General features: G+C 36.5%; 1 protein-coding gene across 2 annotated transcripts in view; it reads right to left on the bottom strand.

Annotated features, from left to right (window-relative positions):
• Nucleotides 1-1,888: 1,888 nt before the first annotated feature.
• OBI1 (ORC ubiquitin ligase 1) overlaps nucleotides 1,889-21,243 on the bottom strand; it is a 37,904-nt gene continuing 18,549 nt past the window's right edge. For both annotated transcript variants that reach the window (XM_063102938.1, XM_063102939.1), the window contains exons 5-6: nucleotides 20,102-20,190; nucleotides 1,889-4,034 (exon numbers count right to left, since the gene is read on the bottom strand). In XM_063102938.1, the coding sequence (XP_062959008.1) occupies nucleotides 2,492-4,034; nucleotides 20,102-20,190 (1,632 nt within the window). In that variant the 3' untranslated portion in view covers nucleotides 1,889-2,491. The remainder of the gene's footprint in view (nucleotides 4,035-20,101; nucleotides 20,191-21,243) is intronic.

Genomic DNA, 21,243 nt, shown 5'->3' with positions numbered 1-21,243 from the left:
GATACTCTCACCCAGGTTAGTCATTAGTAAATGAAGTTACACATTCCGGATTTCCATGGCACAGTGCCAGTATATATTTGCATTAAAAACATACACATTTTTTGTTACAGATGGAATTAGAGTGAGGCTTATTCTTTGTCTTAGTCTGTTCTGGCTGCTATAACCAAACACCTTAGATGGGTCAATTTACAAACAATAGAAATTTGTATCTCACAGTTCTGGGGGCTGGGAATTCCAAGATCAAGGCACCAGCAGATTCAGTGTCTGGTGAGAACTTGCTCTCTGCTTCAAAGATGGTGCCTTCTATGTGCATCCTTACATGGTGGAAAGGACAAGGAAACTCCCTCAAACCTCTTTCATAGGGGCACTAATCCCACGAGGGCTAATCACCTCCTGAAGGCCACACCTTTTAATATCATCACCTTGGGGGTTAAGTTTCAACATATGAATTTGGGAGCAGGGACCACATACATTCAGACCATAGCATCCCTAACTTTACTCTGTAACAGAAAAATTTTAGATTCTACATTTAATTGAGCTTCTAATGTATAAAACCATATTGTCAAAGATATTTAAACTGCCAATAGCTCTGAAAATATCCATTAGCTTTAACATATCAGAAAGATAAAATAATGAACAAGTAATTATTGGAAACTATATATGATAGAACGAAAATTATGCTTTACATTAGCTTTTTCTGGCTATTATTGCTTTTAAAAGTGGAGGGCATGATTCTCCACATCATAAAAGTGATTTGTTACACTTTCATGGTTTCATTGAATCCTCAGAGTCTATTACAACAAGGGCCAGTAAATTTTTCTGTAAAAGGCCAGATAGTAAATATTTTAGGTTTTGTGGGCCATATGGTCTCTCTTACAACTATTCAACTTTGCTGTTATAGTACAAAAGCTGCCATAGATAATACATACACAAATGAATGTAGCTGTGTCCCCATAAGACTTTATTTAAAAACAATGAAATTTGAATTTCATATAATTTTCCTGTATCATGAAATATTCTTCTTTGGATTTTTAAAAGCCACTTAAAAATGTAAAAACCATTTTTTTTTTGCTCACAGGCCTTCAAAAACAGGTGCAGACCAGATTTAGTCTATGGACCATAGTTTGTCAAACCCTGTATCATAAAATCAGTTTAAAAAGGTATGTTTTCCTGGTCTTTATAGGCTAGTTCAATATCTGAGACAACATCAAAGAATACAGTGCTTATGACATCTTTTATTCAATTCACATAGAAAAGCATGCAGTATTAATGTAAAACATTACAGTATTAATGTAAAATGTTCAGTGCACGTTAGATAAACAAATCATTAGCATACAAACCCATTTTTAAAGGCCTATATAGGCATACCAAACATGTTTAGAATAATACACTTTTTCAGAGCCTAAATTATAAGTTGTGCTTACCTCTTACCTATCCTCACCCTCTCAATGCTTCATTAAAAAAAAAAAAAATTATCCCACATAAAAGATATTCTATCAGCCAACTGAAACTTCTTTTTCTTAAGTATGGAAAACAGTAAGCAAAAATATTACCGTGCATACAGAGATCCCACAAAGAATAGTGACATGCAAACAAAAACTTTGTCACTCCAAAAAGAACTCCCCTGGGATACAAGTGGATCAAGAACTTGGCAATGAGTGCTTTCGTGCCTATACATTTGGAACAATGAAGCTACGATGTTTAGGTTCCTTCAAACCCAACTGCTCTATGTCTTCTTTTCAAATCAACTTTTCATTTTACACACACACACACACACACACACACACACACACAAAGATGAATATAAGCTATGTGACATAAAATGAATATTTCCATATAAAAAATGTATTCTTTCATACTTGCAGAACATTTTCACAAAAACTGGACAAAGAGCAATATTGAAAAAAGGCAAACATACACACAAAACCTAAAAAAAAGTAAATGAATACTGGACTAAGGGTGGAGTGCTATTTCTCCATCATGGCCTTGCATAAGAGTTAGGCAGGCCAGCACTAAACATAAATAAAAAGGGGCAGGCAAAGTAATTTCCACCTTAGTAAAAGCTTTAAAGAAACACAAGTGTCTTATGAGCAGTGTGTAGACAAAACTAGAAGTTTTATTTAAGTAATCCAAGTTCTGGAGACAACTGAGGCTCATTAGCAGGCCACAGTATCTAATAGTTAAATAAGATTCAAGAAAACACTCAACCCACATACATATAATATTTTAAAAAACCAAAAGAACCAAAACCATAAACCTCTCCCTACCTTCTGTGGTCAAAAAGATCGCCAAATAAAAATATAAGGACCAAAGTCTTTCCAAAATAAACATAAGTATTCTGGGTACAGGTTAATCCACCATTTTGACTTGACACTTGACTAAAGATTCTTAATTCAAAATTGTATAGAACTTTTATGAGGGGGGAAAAGCAATTTTAAAAACTTTTATATTCCTCTCAAGACAAAAACACAAATGGCACCTTTCTAATGAGTCAACTTTTAGTTGCTTTTGATGGGCTGGCATTGGAAAGGCTGCTCTGGATTTTCCTTTTCGTTGACTGATTCACATTTTTATTCCTCTTTTCAGGCACAAAGGAAGTAGACCAAGGAGACTGAAGGTGGTTATGAAGACCGTGCATCTCTGAGGACATCTTAAACAAAGATGACCCAAACCTTTGATCTTCAAACAGTCGATGTGAACTGCTTAACAAAACACCCTGAGAAAACTCTGTCTGAAACAAACAGCTTGGGGGTTTGATTTCATTAGTCTCAGCATTAGAACTGGGATGGAGTGAAAAATCTTCATTCATTTCTTGGTCAGATGGAGAGAGAAGGAAAAAAGAAGTGGATTTCCATTCATTTCCATTATCTAACTGATCAGTAGTTAGAGAACCTTTGGCATGGTTTAGCTTAGTTCTTTCTTCCAACTTATCAGGTTCTTCAAGAAATTCACTGCCTTGAGGTGACTTTGATAACCCATCCAAATCCACTGACTTAAAACCATTATTACAAGGGCTCTTGCTGTTGTCTGACTCTGACATCATTGAATCCAACTCAGAGATTTTGTCAAGGTAAGCAGCATCCATTGATGCTTCACTAGATGTTCTTGTCCGATTTATTTCTAAAGAGCGAATAGAATTCAACCTCTTGGATAAACATGAGCCTGATTTCTCATTCAATTTTGAAGATACTTCTCCAACAGAATTTGCTATTGTATTCCCCTCTGAACTTTCAAAATCCAAGCTTTGGGCATAGCTTGTGGAACAACAATCCCAAAATCCCGTCTTTGGGGAAGTAAAACATTCTGATTTCTTTTCATTTTCACTTCTACTTATGTCATCTTCTGAAGAATCTTTATCACAAACATTTGGAGAATCACAAAAATCATCAAACACCAATTTTCTAAGATGGTTTGAGTGCTTTTTGGAAGCTCCTGCTTTGACCACAGAGCTCTCTCTACTTTCTGGAGTACTAAGCTGAAGGCAACTAAGGGACAAAGGAGTACAAGAAGCAGGAAGATCATAAAGTTCTTCATTTTTGTAGGGTACACAATCGCTTGGTTTATTACCCCACTTGCTTTCCAAATAAGAATCCATACTTGTATCTGTCACATCTAACACTATTTCTACCTGTTCTTGATATAGGTCTTCATTGTTAGAACAGTTTGGTTCTGTTTTGCTGGTCCTTTCCTGCCTGACAGAAGTGGTGTCAGAGAGTCTGCTGCTGGAAGGCTTTGCCTGGTGAGAAGAACTTGGGGTAGATGAGCCAGGCTGTCTTCTGGCACCATCACCTTGATTCTTTGATGCCACATCCTCCTCGTTGCCTTTGTTCCCCTTGCCATCTGCAGAAAGTGCTCTCTGGCAAATGGAAGTCACAGCTTCCTTCTCACCACTTGAATTTTTTAGCTGTGCAACTTGAGATTCTAGTTCCTCTATATATTTATCACTTCGTTCCAGGGCTTTCTTGAGGCGACTGGTTTCACGTTCATATTGTTCTACTTTGGACTGAAGAGCGGCAACTGTAAACCTTCCGAACCTACAAAAATGAAAGAACAGTTAATCTTAAGGCTCAAGCTTTTATTTTTTCAAAGTTCAAGAGTGCAAATTATGCTGGCTAATCAGCTCACTTGGGCAAGCGTGGTGCTGGTAACACCAAGGTCATGGGTTCAGATCTTTTACTGGCCAGCCACCAAAAAAACTCCAAAAGAAACAAAGAGTGCAAATTGTCCCAGCACGTTCTAATTTCACGTAACAGAGACAGTTCAGACCACTCAGTGAGTAGGACAAGAGATATGCCAGATGCAATATCTCCAGAAAAGGGTTTCCCCACTTATGTAACAATAAGCATATGATAATAATAGCAAAGATCTAACAGGATATCTTTGTGGTCAAATCAGACTAGTGGTAGCAGAGAGGCATAAACTTGATGATTTCCCTTCCAAGAGCTAGCTAGCTCTATCACTTCAGCTCATATATGCATGAAGTTATCCCCTAAAATAATGGCAAAGATTTATGATAACATTTGAACAGTTGTCCACATCTTGAAATATTTACATTCAATCATTTTCTTATTGTACAGCAGTGTTTTACAATACATTTCTTACACAATGTCACCTTGTCAAACATAAAATGCCAATTTGAAATTCAGAAATCTTAGCAATCCCAGGAGGGGTGGTTTTAAATACTTATTTGGACCCTTTCAATTATAGTCACCCTGATCTGAAGCTTTTCCTTGGCTTTCTGAGCACTGGGCTTTAATTCATTTCAGCTCTACTTATTTTTGGCATTTTACAACTGTGTGAGACATCAATCTCATTTCTTCCAACTTTGAAATACAAAGTCAGTGCTTGTGGTTCTAATATACTATGCATAAAAACATTTTTAAATTTCTGAAAGGGAACATTTTAGAGAGTGACTGAAAAAGAACGCATCAAAATTCACTCCTTTTACCTGGTGATTATATTGTTTCCGTGATTCTGTCAAGAAAGGGTACTGGGTTCAGCTCAGAAAACAATTTCTGAGTACCTCATCTAGGTCAGGTCTTATATTTGGAGCTAGGGACAAAAAGATAAATTAGACTGTCCCAGCTCCAAGGGACATAAAAGTCTATCTTAAATTCTATCTGACCACCAAGAAAAATTCTTTCAAGAAAATGCTTCTTATGAGGCAATAAACATAAGCCTTAGCCTATTTTTCATTGTAACCCCCTGAAAAATAACTTCTCTCCCTCAAAGTTCTTTTTGAAAGCCTCTTCTTAATCACCTTTTTGATGACTTATATATTAACCCAACCTTAAGAATTCGGGGATTGTCTGTGTGCAGGAAAGTACCTGGGAAGGTGACTTCTAAAAATTGTTATCTTTGGGTTTATCTTTTTCTTCCTTTTTTTCCTCTAACTTTAAAAATAATTACTACTAAGAAAATGTATTAAGTATTAAAAAACACCCCCCAAACTACAAAGGAGCAGAAGGAACCAACAATAACTGCACCTCTCAGAATCAACCACAACATGTTCTAGACATGTTAAAGGGGTTTAACACCCATCATCTTCTAATCTATTAGCCAAATTCACTCCCAGCTCAGCCCTGACATGATCCCTGCTCTCTTGTCACTAAAGGGGAAAAAAAAAAAGATGCAAGGTAAATATAGAATCATAAAATCTCAGGATTAGAAAGGGTTTTTAAAGACATGATTGCTGAATATTGATTTACTCACTGCAATTAAGTGAACTCCCAGAGAGAGCACACTCCCTTCAATTTCTAAAAAACAAAGCAAAAACCACAGGTATAACAACAAAACTAAATGCAACTATAATAACAAGCTTCCCCTTAAAGACAAAGATTACTACTACAATTCCATTAAATGAATGATGAAACTTTTTCTTCTTTGTTAAAAAGTTTTGTCTTGTAAATGTAGTACTTGACAGAGCTGTAGTTCTGCAAGAGAGCTTTTAAAAAGTGGACAAAGACTTCTAAGTGCATTCAGCAAAAATATTTCTAAGTTCTTGATTGTAGCTACTCTCTCATAATCAAATAACCCATATGCTTTTAAATGGAAAAACTGTGCAGCATGTTTACTTAATGCAAAAAGCAGAAGTGACAGCTTTACATTTGCTTACCAAAATAAAATTTCCTCTTTTCTTCAAGTGCAATTTTTATAATAAAGCTACCCTCAGATGACAAATCAAATGATTTACAATCAAATAATGCTACTAGATAGCAAGTCAGCTGCAACCAAAGGATGTCCTTGCGAACTCAGAGGTCTACATAAAAAAAACTAGTGACAAAAAATGCTTCCCAAAATATTAGCAGCTTCTTCTTCCAGGTTTTAGCCTGGAATTTCAAACATAATGTCATTTTAAGACATTGTATGTTTTTTTTCAGCTATGTTTTTTTTCTTTCACTTTTGTTTTTAAAAGAAAAAACAAATGGTTCTGAGTTGAAGTCAATGATAGCCTAACCGTATTTTTTTTTACTGCAGAGAGAAAGCTGACGTACCCTGAGAACTAACAGCAAGGGCCAGCAACAGAACACATGAGAAGTACAAGCAAGCAGAAGTCACTGATGGTGTTAGGTTATTTTCTAACAGGTCATTGCCCCCAATTGCCCAAAGTTTCATTTTAACACTTCACAGTCCTATAATGCTTTGAGTGATTAGACATTTTTACCACACTAATGAGGCACCTGTGCTGGTGGGCAAACTAACAGAAACATATATAGAGAAAGCCATGGAACTGATCAATTAATTATCAATCCATGTAATTTATTTGTTTTTTATCTCTCTCTTCCATTAGAGTAGAAGCTCCAGGAGAACAAGGAGTTTGATTGTCTTGTATTCATTGCCAGGTCCCTAGAATAATTCCTGGTATACTGCAGATCTTCATTAAATATTTCTTGAATAAATGACATCTTCTTACTTTAAGATACATCAGTACCTTACATTAACGCAGAGCCAAGACCACAGGATAAGCTAAATGTCCTTGGTCCTCTTCTGCATGTAAGTATTATGACAGTCACTGTTTTACTAACCTAAATATGTTTCATACATTTGCTTACTTTTTTTCACTGACACCAAGGAAAGCAAATTCTATACTGCTCCATCCAAAAAAACTTCCATTTTCACCCTTAGTAAAACACTGCAAATAGATGAGACTTCTGACAGGTGTCGGGAGATTTTTAGCTTGCCCAAGATACCTATAATAAATTTCGCAAAGAGCAATTTACCTTAATCATTGAGAAATAACTATTAGGGATACATATCTGATGCTATACTTCCATGAAGACGAGGATAAGAGCTTATTTATCTTTGGGTATTAACAATGTCATATTCACACTAATTCCAGATATTTCCAGAGTACATAACATCAAATGAGGCAATACCAAGGCAAGCCGGAGGGATTTCGAATATCATTTACCACACTTCCTTTTCCTGAGCAAATTTCAAAATGGAGTATTTTTATAAACATTCCATTAGAGACCAAAAGGCTTTGATTTTCAAAGTAGCAGTGATGGCCAAAGGCTTCATTATGCCAGAGAAAACATTGTTAAGCAGTTTAGAAGCTGCAACTGATATTGGAAGTGTATTCTGCCAGAATCTAGCAGAAGCTTAAAGGATTTTTCAGCTTGCAATGTTAATGGATATATGTATTCTGGATGAGAGAAAAGCATGAGGGATCCCCTTGTCTGAATAGCTACAGAGGTACAATATTATTCCTGTCTCTAACAGAAGAGAAATGAAAGTACTACTGGTTCGACCTTTGAGGTACTATAACTAGTATAAAAGCATCTCTAACAACAAACAGTTCCCACAACCACATTTTCTCAGCCGATCACATAGAAGGAATAGGATGTGTTTGAAGAGGGTCAGAAGAAAGCAACTGTGGTAAAAGAATAAATACCAACATCGAGTATCAAAAGAACTAAGCTCTAGTGCTATGCTGCTATTTAGCTGTGAAACCTTGTGCAATTCACTTCGCTTCTCTGGTTCTCAATGGCAACCCCAATAAAAGGGATAAATGCAGCAAGGCCAGTGAGTTGCCAAGACTACTAAACTTCAGAAACACCTTCTTGAGGAACAAAAGGGACACAGGGGAAGTGAGCCCACTTGCCTCCTCAAGAACCTTTTATTTTATATCTTTTCCTTACTTGCTAGCTGAGATAATAGTGAAACAAAGGAAAAGCAGTCTTTGAATCTGGACCAGTTTTTGTGGTCTGGCTTATCTAACACATTGCTGTCCTCGCTTTTCATAGTTCCAATATGCATAAATTTCAGTTACTATGGTTTACTTAAGTAATACCAGTCACCTGACAACATGGTTCAAATTTCAGTTACCACATTATATTAACTGTGAGTAATTACATAAAGCTTTTCAGTTCACAAAGCACTACATAAACAACATGTGCATCGTGAACAGTAACAAATCAGTTCACTAAGTAAATATTAATTTCTTGTTTTTACATATCCACAGGTATTTATAACTGTCGGTAAAAGGTAATGTTTTGAGAAAAATTATTAAAGATCATCGAACAATTGTGATTTTTCCCATTGATTAGTAAGATTCTTTTAGCTTGCAAAGCTAAATTGTACCACTGTGCAAAGCAAGGATTCCCTATATTAAAGTAATGATTGATATGGGAGAAAACCAAATAAACTTACATGAGTCTGAAATTTTTTCCTTTAAAGAGCTACCACACCTACCCTAAGAAAAAACGACCCATTCATAAAGTGGACTTTATCATAGTTACCTGTTTACATAGCTGTACTGTGTATTTTCTCACTCCCTGACTTTCAGAGATGTTAGGAAGTATTTTCCTTATTTTAAACACACAAAGAGGTAAAGTTTCAGAGGGAAGAGGTTCCATTGTTCCTTTCCCCTTCCTAAGCATATTCTCTTGAAGCCCAATCTACCAGTTGAGGATTTCCTGAGTTTGAAAACTCTTCTTTGTGACTACACATAACTTAAGTGAGCAGCCTGTAACATGAGGTCTTCAGGATTCTAAGTTTTGATGGGAGTAGAAAGAAAAAGGAGAGGTCCCTGTACTGGTCCTTGTGTAGGGTGGATGGCAGGACACATTTTAGGGAAAGAGGACAGGAAGGACCAGAACTATAGGGAACTTAAAATTGAATTTCCTGGTGGAGGAGAGGGCTCAAGTCCCTGGCATTCTTTTTCTCTCACCTGCTTCCTATGGGTTGTTTGTATATTACCCATATTTATTTCATCCTTGTGCATGTTTTGGGAGGGAGGGGGAGAATAATTCTGTCTTGAAACTACTAGAGAAGCTTTGGGAATTGGCCCATTTTTATCTGCTGCTGAGCCGTATGACTTGCCAATGCTTCCTCAAGAGTTTTCTCTTTTTAAAATTAAGCACTCAGTTATGAAAATGCTACATTCCTAGAGAATTTGTTAATTATAAAAGTACTGTCTATGGCCAATCCTAGTCACACATGTTGGTTCCACAACATTATATTAAATAACGTGAGGCATACTGAAAGAGAACAGGAAGAAATTCTTCCCTCCTGAAAACTCAAGATGGAAAATTTCTGTTCCCTAGCCCACCATCCAAAAAACCAAAAAAGAAAGTGAACTTCTGGCTGGAACTTACCAAGCGTAAGTGCAACAAATAAATCTTTACAGTAGTATAAATGACTACTATTGACAATGATGATGACAATAAGAATAGAAGCAGCCAGAGTTTATAGAGTGTTTACATGGTGTCAAGCACATTGCCATATGCTTGATATATATTATCCCATTTAACTATCATATCAACTTTATGAAGCAAAATCAGTTATTCTTATTTTAAAGCTTAGAAATGAGAAGTTTAAAAAAATCCAAGGTTACACAGCAGGTTAAGTGGCAGGAACAGGATTCGAATCCAAGTCTTTCTGACTCCAAAGCCACATATGAAACGATATTAAGTACTTGGACATGAGCTCCCTTCTTAAATAATATCAGCACCTATTTACTTCATATCAAAATACGAGCTATGTTTCCTGAGCACAAAATCTGTATACACAGTCAATGGGCTAGCATTGTTGTGCTATTTATTAATGCATACATTTGCTAATAAAAATAAAAACATGAAGAAATAAGAAAACGACCATAGGAAGATATATAGATATGTATGCACAAAGCTAATAAACATTTACCAAACTACTATGTTCTAGGCACAAGTTCAAGAATATTTTGAAACTGCTAAAGATCATTTATTAAAGTGGCCTTGTAGGAAACTATAGCACAGACAGATGACCCTGGTGAGTGCCAACCCAAATATTTTATGTCAGAGACATAAAGACTAAATCTGAACCAGAACCCTTTACTGAAAGCACTGTATTTAAATGTGGTGAGAGTAGAAATTATACACAATCAACTAGATAACTTACCTGGTTAGATAAGTTATCTAGTTAATTAAGTTAGACAAGTTATCTAGTTGATCGTGTATACTTTCTACACTAGTATAGATAACCTCATGCACAATCAGCAGGCATCATCAACTATAAGAATAAGATGTTTTTGTACATGAAATGCATAAAATTATAAACACAAAATTTTAGGGCCTAAACATCACATAGGTTACTTGTCTCATGGTTTAATTTTGAGGAATAAAAAAATACAAGTTATGTATGTTGCATCTTAGTTTCATCACAAAACAGAAAGTGCTTTAATATTTGAAGAATATGAAATGCCACAATTTTTCTCTTAAAGACAAAGCTGATGTGGACAGAGGAACCAGACAGAGAATTAGGCCCTAGCATTAATTTCTTCTCCTCCCATGTTCCAAAAGTACTGTTTAAAAGTCAAGGTAGATCCTGCTTTGCAAGCTCTCAAATGGAGAGTAGGATTTAAGAATAATAGGTCATATTATTAACACAATTTTAAAGGAAGTTTTTTTTGTGTGTTTATTTTATCTAACCATGCATTTGTAATTAAAAATTGGGGTGTTGAATTTCTTGCTGATACACCTAAAAATTCTTAATAAAAACCTGAGTGTTGAGCAACATATGTGAATTGAAGAGGAACAGATTAGTTCTTTTTGTGGTAAGTCTCTACTAAGACTCACAGGGTCAGCAGGAGTATTAAGGAGAAACACAGAACCAAACTGTGTTTCATACTGGCCACTTTCCCTCCCTGCTTTTGTGGACTGGGACTTGACCCTTTGTTTGTAAACTGCAACTAGTTAGCCTCCATTTCCAAGGCTTATTTCCTTCTCTCTGGGCAGCACACTGGGGAAAGTTGCTCAAAATAGGATGCCTAACTCTAAGTACTACTTTCTCCACATTGCCTGTGAAAATAGAATAATCATTTTATTGTGAAATAAAATCCATTCTATTTGATACATATATTTCATTCGAATTCTATGCAGAAATGCCCTAATTTCCTGTCCTCCAAAAAAAAAAGGTTGGCCTCAAATTAGTATGACATCAATAGGGATCCTAATTTTTCATGGAAGGAATGAACATTAAGATATCCTATTTCATATCTTTTTACATTTCTATGAGGAATAAAAAAACATATCTTTTCTCAAAATATAATAAGCTTAACAATAACAATAAAATCTCAACATTGTAAAAAAGGGTAACTGGTGTTAAGTGATAAAAATCTCTACATTAGTATCTGTCTGTACATTTTTTGTTTTAGCAAAATTCTTTTTCTCTCTCAGCATGAGGAACAATCTGAAACAAAATAAAACAAAAAAAACCCCACTGTGTTTCAGCACCCCCTGTAATTATTACTCAGCTGACAGTTACTGAGGACTAATGTGTGCTGAGGGGCTATGAAGAAGGAAAACAAAGGAAGTAGAAAGTGTTATCCCTTTTCTCAAGCAGTTCATCTCTCTGACGACCTTATTGCTTACTCATTAGCATGCATTACAGGCTCCTAAAATATCTATCAATACAATAAAGACCGAGGTGACAGAAAACTGCAGTAACTGTCTATCCCCAATTAGCCAAATATCCAGAGAAGGGTCCCTCAGGCGGCTGAGGGGCCTGAGCACAACTGGCTGTCACAGTCTGGCCCCAGGGTATCATCAGACTCCCCTGACAGTCTACAAGTTCCCCTTCCGGGAAAACCAAAGGGCATAGCAGAATCAGTCATCAGATCAGGCTGGGGTCAAATACAGGAATCACTGCAGAATTGTGAGAAACAAAAAAGGCCAGAATAGGTCAAGAATGGACAACAGCCAAAGCCAGCCAGACCAGCGGTGCTGGTGAGAAGCAGGTCTGAGTGGCAATGACATGTCCTGAGACACAGTTTAGGAAGAGCAGACCTGTGAATTGGAACTGGGCCACAGCTTAGAGTCAGCATGGAGACTGGTAAGGGCAGAAAAATCAGGTACAAGTAAAGTGACTCAGATAAGAAACTCAGGACCAGAGTCAGGCAAACCCAAATATCACCTTCTCCATTCCCGTTTCTAACTCCCAATCTCTGGCGTAAATTAAAGAGGAAAACTTCAGAGAATCCCCTGTTCTCCTCATTTGGAGAAAGTGCTAGGGATCTCTGACTTCCTGCTGTCTTAAAACCTGTGTAGTTTAAACTTCAAGGAAATTCAAAATCTTAACACCCTAGTCACTTTCCTCCAAATGGTAGTATAGCACATTTGAGTATAAGGACTCCTTCCTTCTGCCAGGCCCCAGAGAAAGAAAATAAACACACACATAATATGAGTAAATATATTTTGTATAAGTATACACTGCACACATTTTAAAATATATATCTTAGTGCCAAGCAGCTGGCAGATTAACTGAGCACAATAGTCATGGTACTGGTCAACACACAACATGATCATTAAAACAACAGAGTATAAGAATGATTGGAAGAGCAACAAGAAAGTGCTCCCTCTCTCCGGGAAAATTATAGAGGACCTCACAGATAAAGCAACAACTGGGCTAAATCTCAAAGGATGTGTAGGAATTAACCAGGAAGAATAAAAAAATAGAGGCTAATGGGGAGGACCAGAGAAGGCAAGAGAAAAGGCATGAGCAATGGTGTAAGAGCATGCCATAACATGGCGAATGTGGGCCCAATGAGAAATTCAGCATAGCCAGAGCAGAGCACAAGAAGACAGAGGCTAGAGAAGAGGCAAGAAGGTTAAGCTGAAGTCATATAATAAAGATCCTTATATAATATACTAAGAAGTCTGGGCTTTAATATTCAGGCAATGCAGGGAAGTGAGATGATCAAAGTTATATTCTAGAATTCAGGCAACAATAAAGCAGATAACTTGAGGGTTCAATATGGAAAAGAAGGGTATGCAGTCAGAAGGTTGTTACAATAGACTAAGTGAAAAATAATATAGATCTAAACTAATGGGAATGAGAAGATGGATGACAGAGGCTTTAAAAGAGATAGGTTAGAGAGAACATACTGAATAAATCAGACACGGGGTGAGGAGACGGGCTGGAGAAACATACAAAGATTGAGGTTTTTATCCTAGGCAACCATTAAGAAGGACAGACACAAAGCAAGAGGATAAATAACCTTTTGCATGGGATTGGGAGGGTGGATAATGAATACACTTATTTAGACACAAAAAGCACTCCTCCATCCTACCGGCACACCTTCTTTATACTACATACTGTGCCAAGGACATAGACTATTTCCTTTAATCTGCACAATAACACATTATCCACATTTTACATAAAGAAAATGATGACTTCAAGAGGTTAAGTAATTTATTCAATGTTATTTATTTATTCAACAAATATTTATCAGGTGCCTTACACAGGGGTTTTGGAAGTGAAAGAGTTCCTTACTTTACAGAACTTAGACTTTGGAATGAAGGAGACAGACAACAAACAGGTCAAGCAATTAAAGGAACAAGATAATTTCAGACAGTGATAAGCACTATGAAGACAATAATTCTATAACTTTGGTTGAATGTTAACTATGACTCTAAGTGCATTTTAAGTTTTAATTCATTTAATCCTTACTACAACTTATAAGACAGGTAGTACTGTCATCCCCATTCCATAGAAAACAAAAACTGACATAAAGAAAGATTAGATATCATCTCTTAAAGCACAGAGCTAGTAAGTAGGGAGAACCAGTGCTCGGTCATAAGGAGCCAGAGCTCCAGAGCCTGTGCTCACAATCACTGTGCTCTACTGCTTCACCAAACCATGATTTTATTATTATGGTCTTATAGTAAGACAGAGTAAGGAAGTAGAAAGTGCTAAGGGGAAGGGCAGCTTCAGACTGAATGATGAGAAAAGGCCTTTCTGAACCTAGTGACTGAAGCAGACAGTCATGTGAAAATCTGCAAGCACAATATTCTAAATGGGGGAAACAAACCCAGCATGTTTTAGAAACAGAAGGAGCAGGATGAGCTGCAGGAGCTAGAATGAGATGAAGTAGAAGAGGCAAGTATAGACTAATCTGTGAAGAGTCTGAATTTTATTTTAGGCGAACAATGGATAGTTTTAAGCAACAGATCTAAATAATCTGATTTATACATGGCAAAAAATAAATTGGGTAGGGGAAGGTGGGACAGAGTGGAAGCAGGGAAATTCGAATCCAGGCAGTGTGTCTCCAGAGTTAAGTTCCTAACCACTATGTTTTGTGGTGAATTTAAGGTATATCTCTCTGGTGAGGGTACAAAATAGATAGATGGAAACATGAATCTGCAGTTCAGGAGAGAAGGTGAGGCCAAAAATCTTGATTTTATTTTGTAATCTCTGACATATAGGTAAACATTGTTAAAGCCACAGGATAATCAATTTTTAATTTTATTTCTGATGGCTCAAGAAACATAAATACAGCAAAAAGGGAAGAAAGTCCAGTTCATAATCTATGAAGTCTATTCTTTCCTCTTCAGAACATTTCTTATCATATACCAGTAACAGGAAATACTGCTTACTGTCCAGAGAGTATCTAAAGTCTCTATCCTCCCCAAAAAGGAGCTAAGGTATGGGAGATGATTGGTCTACAAAGACAAGCCTTGGGGATGCTGTGCAGTAAAATGAGCTGCAGGCAGGGAGACATTATCAAATCCAAAGACCTCACTAAAGACACAACAGAACACATAACATTCCTGAATGCATATTTATAGAAAGGAAAGCCATTAACCCAATTATAATCAAGCTTAATACAAATGACTTATAGTTTTATACATGGTGCTTTACATCCCATACTATTAAGGTGAGATAGTTGCTGAGGGCAAGAACAGTTGTTCTGCTAAAGCCTCACAATAAAAGGCTACATAGCACAATCCCTGCCCACAGGGACTAGAGCAAAAAAATGGCACACTGAATAGAAAGACCTGGGGGAGAAGGCAGGAAACTTTCAAATGTTTCACAAATCAATTCTTCATGCCCTTTCAAGTTAAGAAAGCATGAAGGAACTCCTAACTCAAAGAGTAATACATCCACTTTCCTGGGACAGTTTACGAGTAGCAATTGAAGTCAAGAAAATGTAGAAATGAGAGAAATCCAATACTAGACTGTTCCCTTCAGCTTCTTCCTATTCTTGATGTTTCTTACCAGGTGGAGATATGACATGCGTGACATTCCCCACTAAACACTCAGACTGCGAATAGGCCTTTCTGCTTAGAACAAAGGGTGGTAGATGCAGCGGAGTCCTGCTAACCAGCTATGTAAGTAGGGTGATGATAGTCACAATAGAAAGATGTGAAAATTACATAGAGGACTTTTGCTCTGATGAATCTGAGAAGGGAGCCACAGTGTTTCCTGAGCAGTAACATAATGTGTGGCTACTACTAGAGAAAAGGTGACCAGAACTGATGGGACCACTTAGTACTCCTAAGAGCTAAAGTATTCTATAGTCCATATTTTAGCATGCACTTTTAAAAGAGGTCCAACAGAGCTCCTTTGCCCCATCTGTGATGTGAGGACAGAGCAAAAAGACAGCTATCTATGAACCTGAAAGTGGGCTCTTACCACACCCCCAAATCTGCTGGCACCTTGAGCTTAGACATTCCAGCCTCCAGAACTGTGAGAAATAAATTTGTTGTTTATAAGCCACCCAATTTATGGTAACAGCTGGCCAAAAGAACAAAGATAAATGGGTATTTTCTTAAATAACCACAATACCTAAACAAAATTAACAGGAATTCCTTGGTATTATCTAATACCCACTTCATGTTCGAATTTACCTGACTGCCTCAAAAACGTCTTTTGACAATTAGTTTGTTACTAATGAGTATCCAAACAAAATCTACACATTGCATTTGGTAATTATGTATCTTAGTTCTCTTTTTTTTGTAAAGCAGCCCCCGCACTGCCCACCAATGGTTTAACGAAGAAACCTAGTCATTTTTCCTATTGAGTATATCACATTCTCAATTTGTCCGTATGCTTCCTCAGTCTCAGGAGCTATGATTTTCATTCATTTACTCAACAAATACGTATTAGGAGCAGGATATGAGCCAGAATAAAATGTAGTAGCTACAACAGTGAATACAACAATTACAGCCCTAGCTCAAACAGAAGAAAATCATGAAAAAAATAACACAAAATGTTAATTATTAGCACTTGTGATGTGCTAAGAAGGGCAAGTACAGATAGTAAGAGAAATCATACCAAGGGAACCTGATCTACTTTAGGGGTCAGAGGGAATATTTATTTTGTGTAGTTTAAAAGCACCTAGTACAGTGTTCGGTTAAAAAAAAAAAAATTCAGTATTTCTGGGCTAGCAGGTAGAGTTAAGTTTTCATCAGATACTAGCCTTGCAAACTAAAGGACATTTCACAACCCCTTGAGCTCTGAGTATCAAATCTGATTCTCTTGGGAGTCCATGTTAGGGAAAACAGGTGATTTCCTCCAGATGAAATAAATTAATTTAAAAGAGAAAGAAGAATTCAGAGAGTAGTTACATAGATAAAGCCAAAGAAAAAGACTACATTTTTTGGACCACCAGTTTACTACTAAGACAAGGCGTTTTTGACAAGAAACAGAATGGGTATTATTGATACCTAGAGGAACATGCCGTCTGCCACACTGCTCAAGTGGACCGTTAGGCTGAGAAAGAAAAAACGTCCAGGTATAGATTGGATATAATGGAGGGTAAAAGACAGAATAGAAAAACAGTAGCAGAGGAAATAAATAATAATCCAGAAGTTCTTTTAAAAAGATTACAGCACTGTTTTAAAAATATTATAAAATATATTACTTTTTATATAGTGCTATCTAATTGAGACCAATGTAAATGTTTGTGAGTCCCCTTTGTTCACACCAGATTTTAGTCCAGTTTTTAGGGAATAGCATATTTGTTTTGAGTGTCTTGGGAAGAAATACATTCTGCTATGGACTGAATTGTGTCCCCCCCGAAAGTCAAGTTGAAGCTTTAGCCCCCAATGTGACTATATTTGCAGATAGGGTCTTCAGGAAGTAATTAAAGTTAAAGGAGGTCATAAGGGTGGGGCCCTAATTCAATAGGATTAGTGTCCTTATAAGAAGAGATAGGAGAGACAGGAGCTCACTCTCTCTCCCCACAATGAAAGGGCATAAAAAGAAGGCAGCTGGCTGTTATCTAGGAAGAGAGCCCTCATTAGAATCTGCAGTGGGGTTGAATAGCTCCCCAAAGTCATTAAAGATTAATCCCCATTGTAACTGTTGAGGGTGGGAAATCCTATTATGGAAATTGAAGGGTGGGGCCATGAAGAGGTGATTAGATTCTGAGGACCATGCCATAGTGAATGAATTAATAATGGTGGTCATGGGCATGGTTCTTAGGGCTTTAAAAGGAGAGTGAATGTTGAATGTTCTCTCTCTCTCTCTCCTCTACCATTTTCTGCCATGTGAGACTCCTGCACTGCTGTAAAGTCAACACCAAAGACAAGCCTCACCAGATGAGTTGCCTGGGCTTTGGACTTTGCAGTCTCCCAAACCATAAGCAATAAATGTCATTTTCTTAAAAATCACCCAATTCCAGGTATTTTGTTATAAGCAACAGAAACAGACTAATACAGAACCCAACCCTAACGAACCTTGATCTGGGACTTCCAGTCTTCAGAACTCTGAGAAAATAAATGTTAATATGTTGTTTAAGCCACTCAGTTTTTAATTATTTTGTTATAGCAGCCTGAGCTGACTAATATGCCTTTCTAATTTTATTCCTTCCCTAGTATCTGAATTTTAAAGGTCTCTCTTTTGTATGACTTGTAGAATATGTTTACTCAACTTGCAGGATACAGCAGAGACTAAGGTCATGTGTATAAAAATGTATACCTTGACCCATAAACCAAGTAGACAAAAGTAAAATAATTTATCAAGGCACTTCCTAAACCCAGAGAATAAAAATGGAATGGGTGATTTTTGTTTGTTTGCATTTACTTCTAAACTCTTGAAATTTCTCAACCTTTTCCATACAAATAGGCACTCTTAGTTGAACCAGATCTGGGTACTTTCAGCCGTGTTCAGCTTCTCTCTGAATCCCACTAGGGTTTGGTGATGCAGAGAGTAAACAAGGCTATAAATCAAATGCAATGCATTTAATACCTCAATGGATTGCAAATTGATCTGGAATAGGGGTGAGTTCAAATTGCTTTTAAAGTGAAACCATTCCCTTACCCTGAAGGTAAGGAATGGAAGTTAAAGATGGTAAACCCTAAAGTTTATATTGCATTCAGATGTGTGGCTGCTTATTTTGAGAGTAGACAGAGGCCAGGTTTCCTCAGGTGAGATTCTTCAGTTATTTATCCAGTTCGAGCTATGGATATTTAAAAACACACATCCTGTGGCTAGCATTAAATTTGAAATCTGGTGGGCAGCTTTTCAAGAAATAAAAGCTACAAACAAAATAGCTTCAGTTCCATTCAGCACGCTGTGGGAAATGGCTAATGGACAAGCATTACTATGACTGGCAAGGCGAGCTGCCAATAAATGACAGGAGCAGAGATTCAAACCACCACATAAGAGCAACACTTCCTAAGCTTATTTCACTAATTTGTCAAAGTAGGACATTATCTGAAGTGAAAGAAAAAAGGGGTTGGAAAGCACAGGGGAAGGAACTATTTAAAAGTAAAAGCTATGCTTTTTTATTGGTTAGTTATCTCTACTTTGAGAAGCATGGTTTACTTCTACCATTTTGTGATACCACACTTGGTTTAATGAGGGCAACATTTCCTCCTTTTCAAATGACAAGCAGAGAGCTATTTCTGGTAGTATAAATTTCCATTGTTTGTTTATTCCTGTCTTGTCTTTTTCCATTATAAAGAAATAAAGTCAAGAGGTTGGATGGGAAGAAAGAGTGAAGTTCTGATATGCCATCCCTCAGAGAGGTTGCCTGACTTTGGGGGCAATATTGTCTTCTCACTTGCCTTTTTATTTCCCTACAAAAAGAAGAATCTCAAGTATTGTCTGCCATCTTTTCTTCATTTTCAACTATTAACTCCAACTCTTATAATTTTAAACAGAGAAATTAAATATTAAGCAGTTCAATACTTGCAATCTCTTATGTTCTTGAATGAAATGAAAATTCCATCATAAAGGAAGTATAAACTTATTTAATTGTATACCTTCAAATCAGTCCCAAATTCAATGAACAATGCCTTAAATTCTATTTCAGATAGGCTTTTTAGTGTAATGGTTAAGAGCACAACCTCTGGGGCTGGACTGCCTGAGTTCAAATGCAATTTCTACCACATATTAGCTGTTCAGATTTAGATAAATTAATCTCTCTTTGCCTCCAAATTCTCTTCTGTAAATAGAGAATAATAATAGTTTTACATTACAGCTTAATTGAATGTTAATATTTAACATTAATAATAATTGAATGTTAATTATTACTAAGCTTATCTCAGAAAATAGCTAAACAGCATTACCTTAATCTCACTATGATTTGTTAGTATTATTAAACGGTTATACGTAAAACCAAGTGAAGGGCTTACCTGGTCTTAGGTCACATAAAACAATCCTCTTGTTAATCAGATAAGGAAAAATGATAAGAACGAAATCCTTTCTTCAAAATTAGCCTTAACTGAGACTAAGATTTTACCAACAACACAAAGTATACACTTGAATTTTACAGCAAAACATTTTACTTAAACCTAGATGCTCAAATAATTAAATGAAAAACATTATCACAACAGTGTAGTCTAAAACACTGACATAGTCTGAAACATTGCTCTGGGAGCAAAATACATACTTCTGCGGTGATCTGTTATCAACTTCAGCCTTCAGTCGTAAATTCTCCCTCACCAGGCCACCATTTTCCAATTTCAATTTTTTATTTGCCTTAAAAAAAGAATTGAAAATAATTAAGTACAAGCTAAAACAAAAGTTCCTTAAAGTTATGACACGAGCCTTATAAATTATGACATGAGCCATCTGTATTTTTTAGAGAGATCATACCAGAAAACTGAATATTAGAACATGGCCTTCAGAAACTTAAAATCACCACTGGGAATGACTTGTGAAACTGTGAACATGACTAAGTATTTTTAATCCATATTCCCCAAGCACTCTGCAAATCTATCCGAGAAGATAAATTAAATGAAGCTATGTTAGGTAGCTTAGAGTAATTAAGGGACCATACTACTGGCAAATATATGTGTTTTTGTTTTTCTTTTTCACATAACTGAATATTCTAGGCAAGGTAACATTATATCACATGCAAGTATTCACAAACTAATGCTGAAGAGTTAATTCTTGAGATATGAGATTGATTTCTTGGTCGCTACTTAAAAATATTTTTCTAGTGATAACAAATCTAATATGATTAAACCGCTTGCTTTCTTCCTTCAAAAAGGCTTTCCCAATGTCCCGGCTCACAACTTCTGAGACCCTCAAATTGGGTCAATATTTTCTAATAAATTCCACGGATTCTTCCTTGATTAAAAAGCAAATCTCTCAAGTATGATTTTCTTTCTTGAATTGTATGCTATTTAAAAATTACCTAACAAGACACTAATTGCTAGAAAACCTACTTCTATATTGATTCTGGACAGCCTGAAAAGTAGTATGCTTAAATTTTAGTCTTCTTAAAAGCTACTTCCTTTAAATTCCCTAGTCGTTTTATTTGTGTATTCTACTCCCCCCAAAATAGGAGTCCCCAGACTAAAAACTAACCTCACTAACGTGGCAAGGGAAATTCTTTGACTAGAACATTAACCAAAATTTGACCACTGCTTCAAAAATTTGACCAATTTCCAGAACTTCTGACTATATTACTTGCCCATCACATACAAATGCACCATCACAAGAACAATAGGACAGAGGACATTGTTTTGGGCATAAAGCCTAACTTTCTTACTTAAACTTATGCTGGTTTCTTTTGGGCTCTGAGCA

Source organism: Cynocephalus volans, chromosome 7, assembly GCF_027409185.1.
Source record: "Cynocephalus volans isolate mCynVol1 chromosome 7, mCynVol1.pri, whole genome shotgun sequence".
In the NCBI taxonomy this organism is placed as follows: Eukaryota; Metazoa; Chordata; class Mammalia; order Dermoptera; family Cynocephalidae; genus Cynocephalus; species Cynocephalus volans.
Note: the sequence above shows the minus strand (reverse complement) of the source record. Positions and strands in the feature narration are given on the sequence as shown.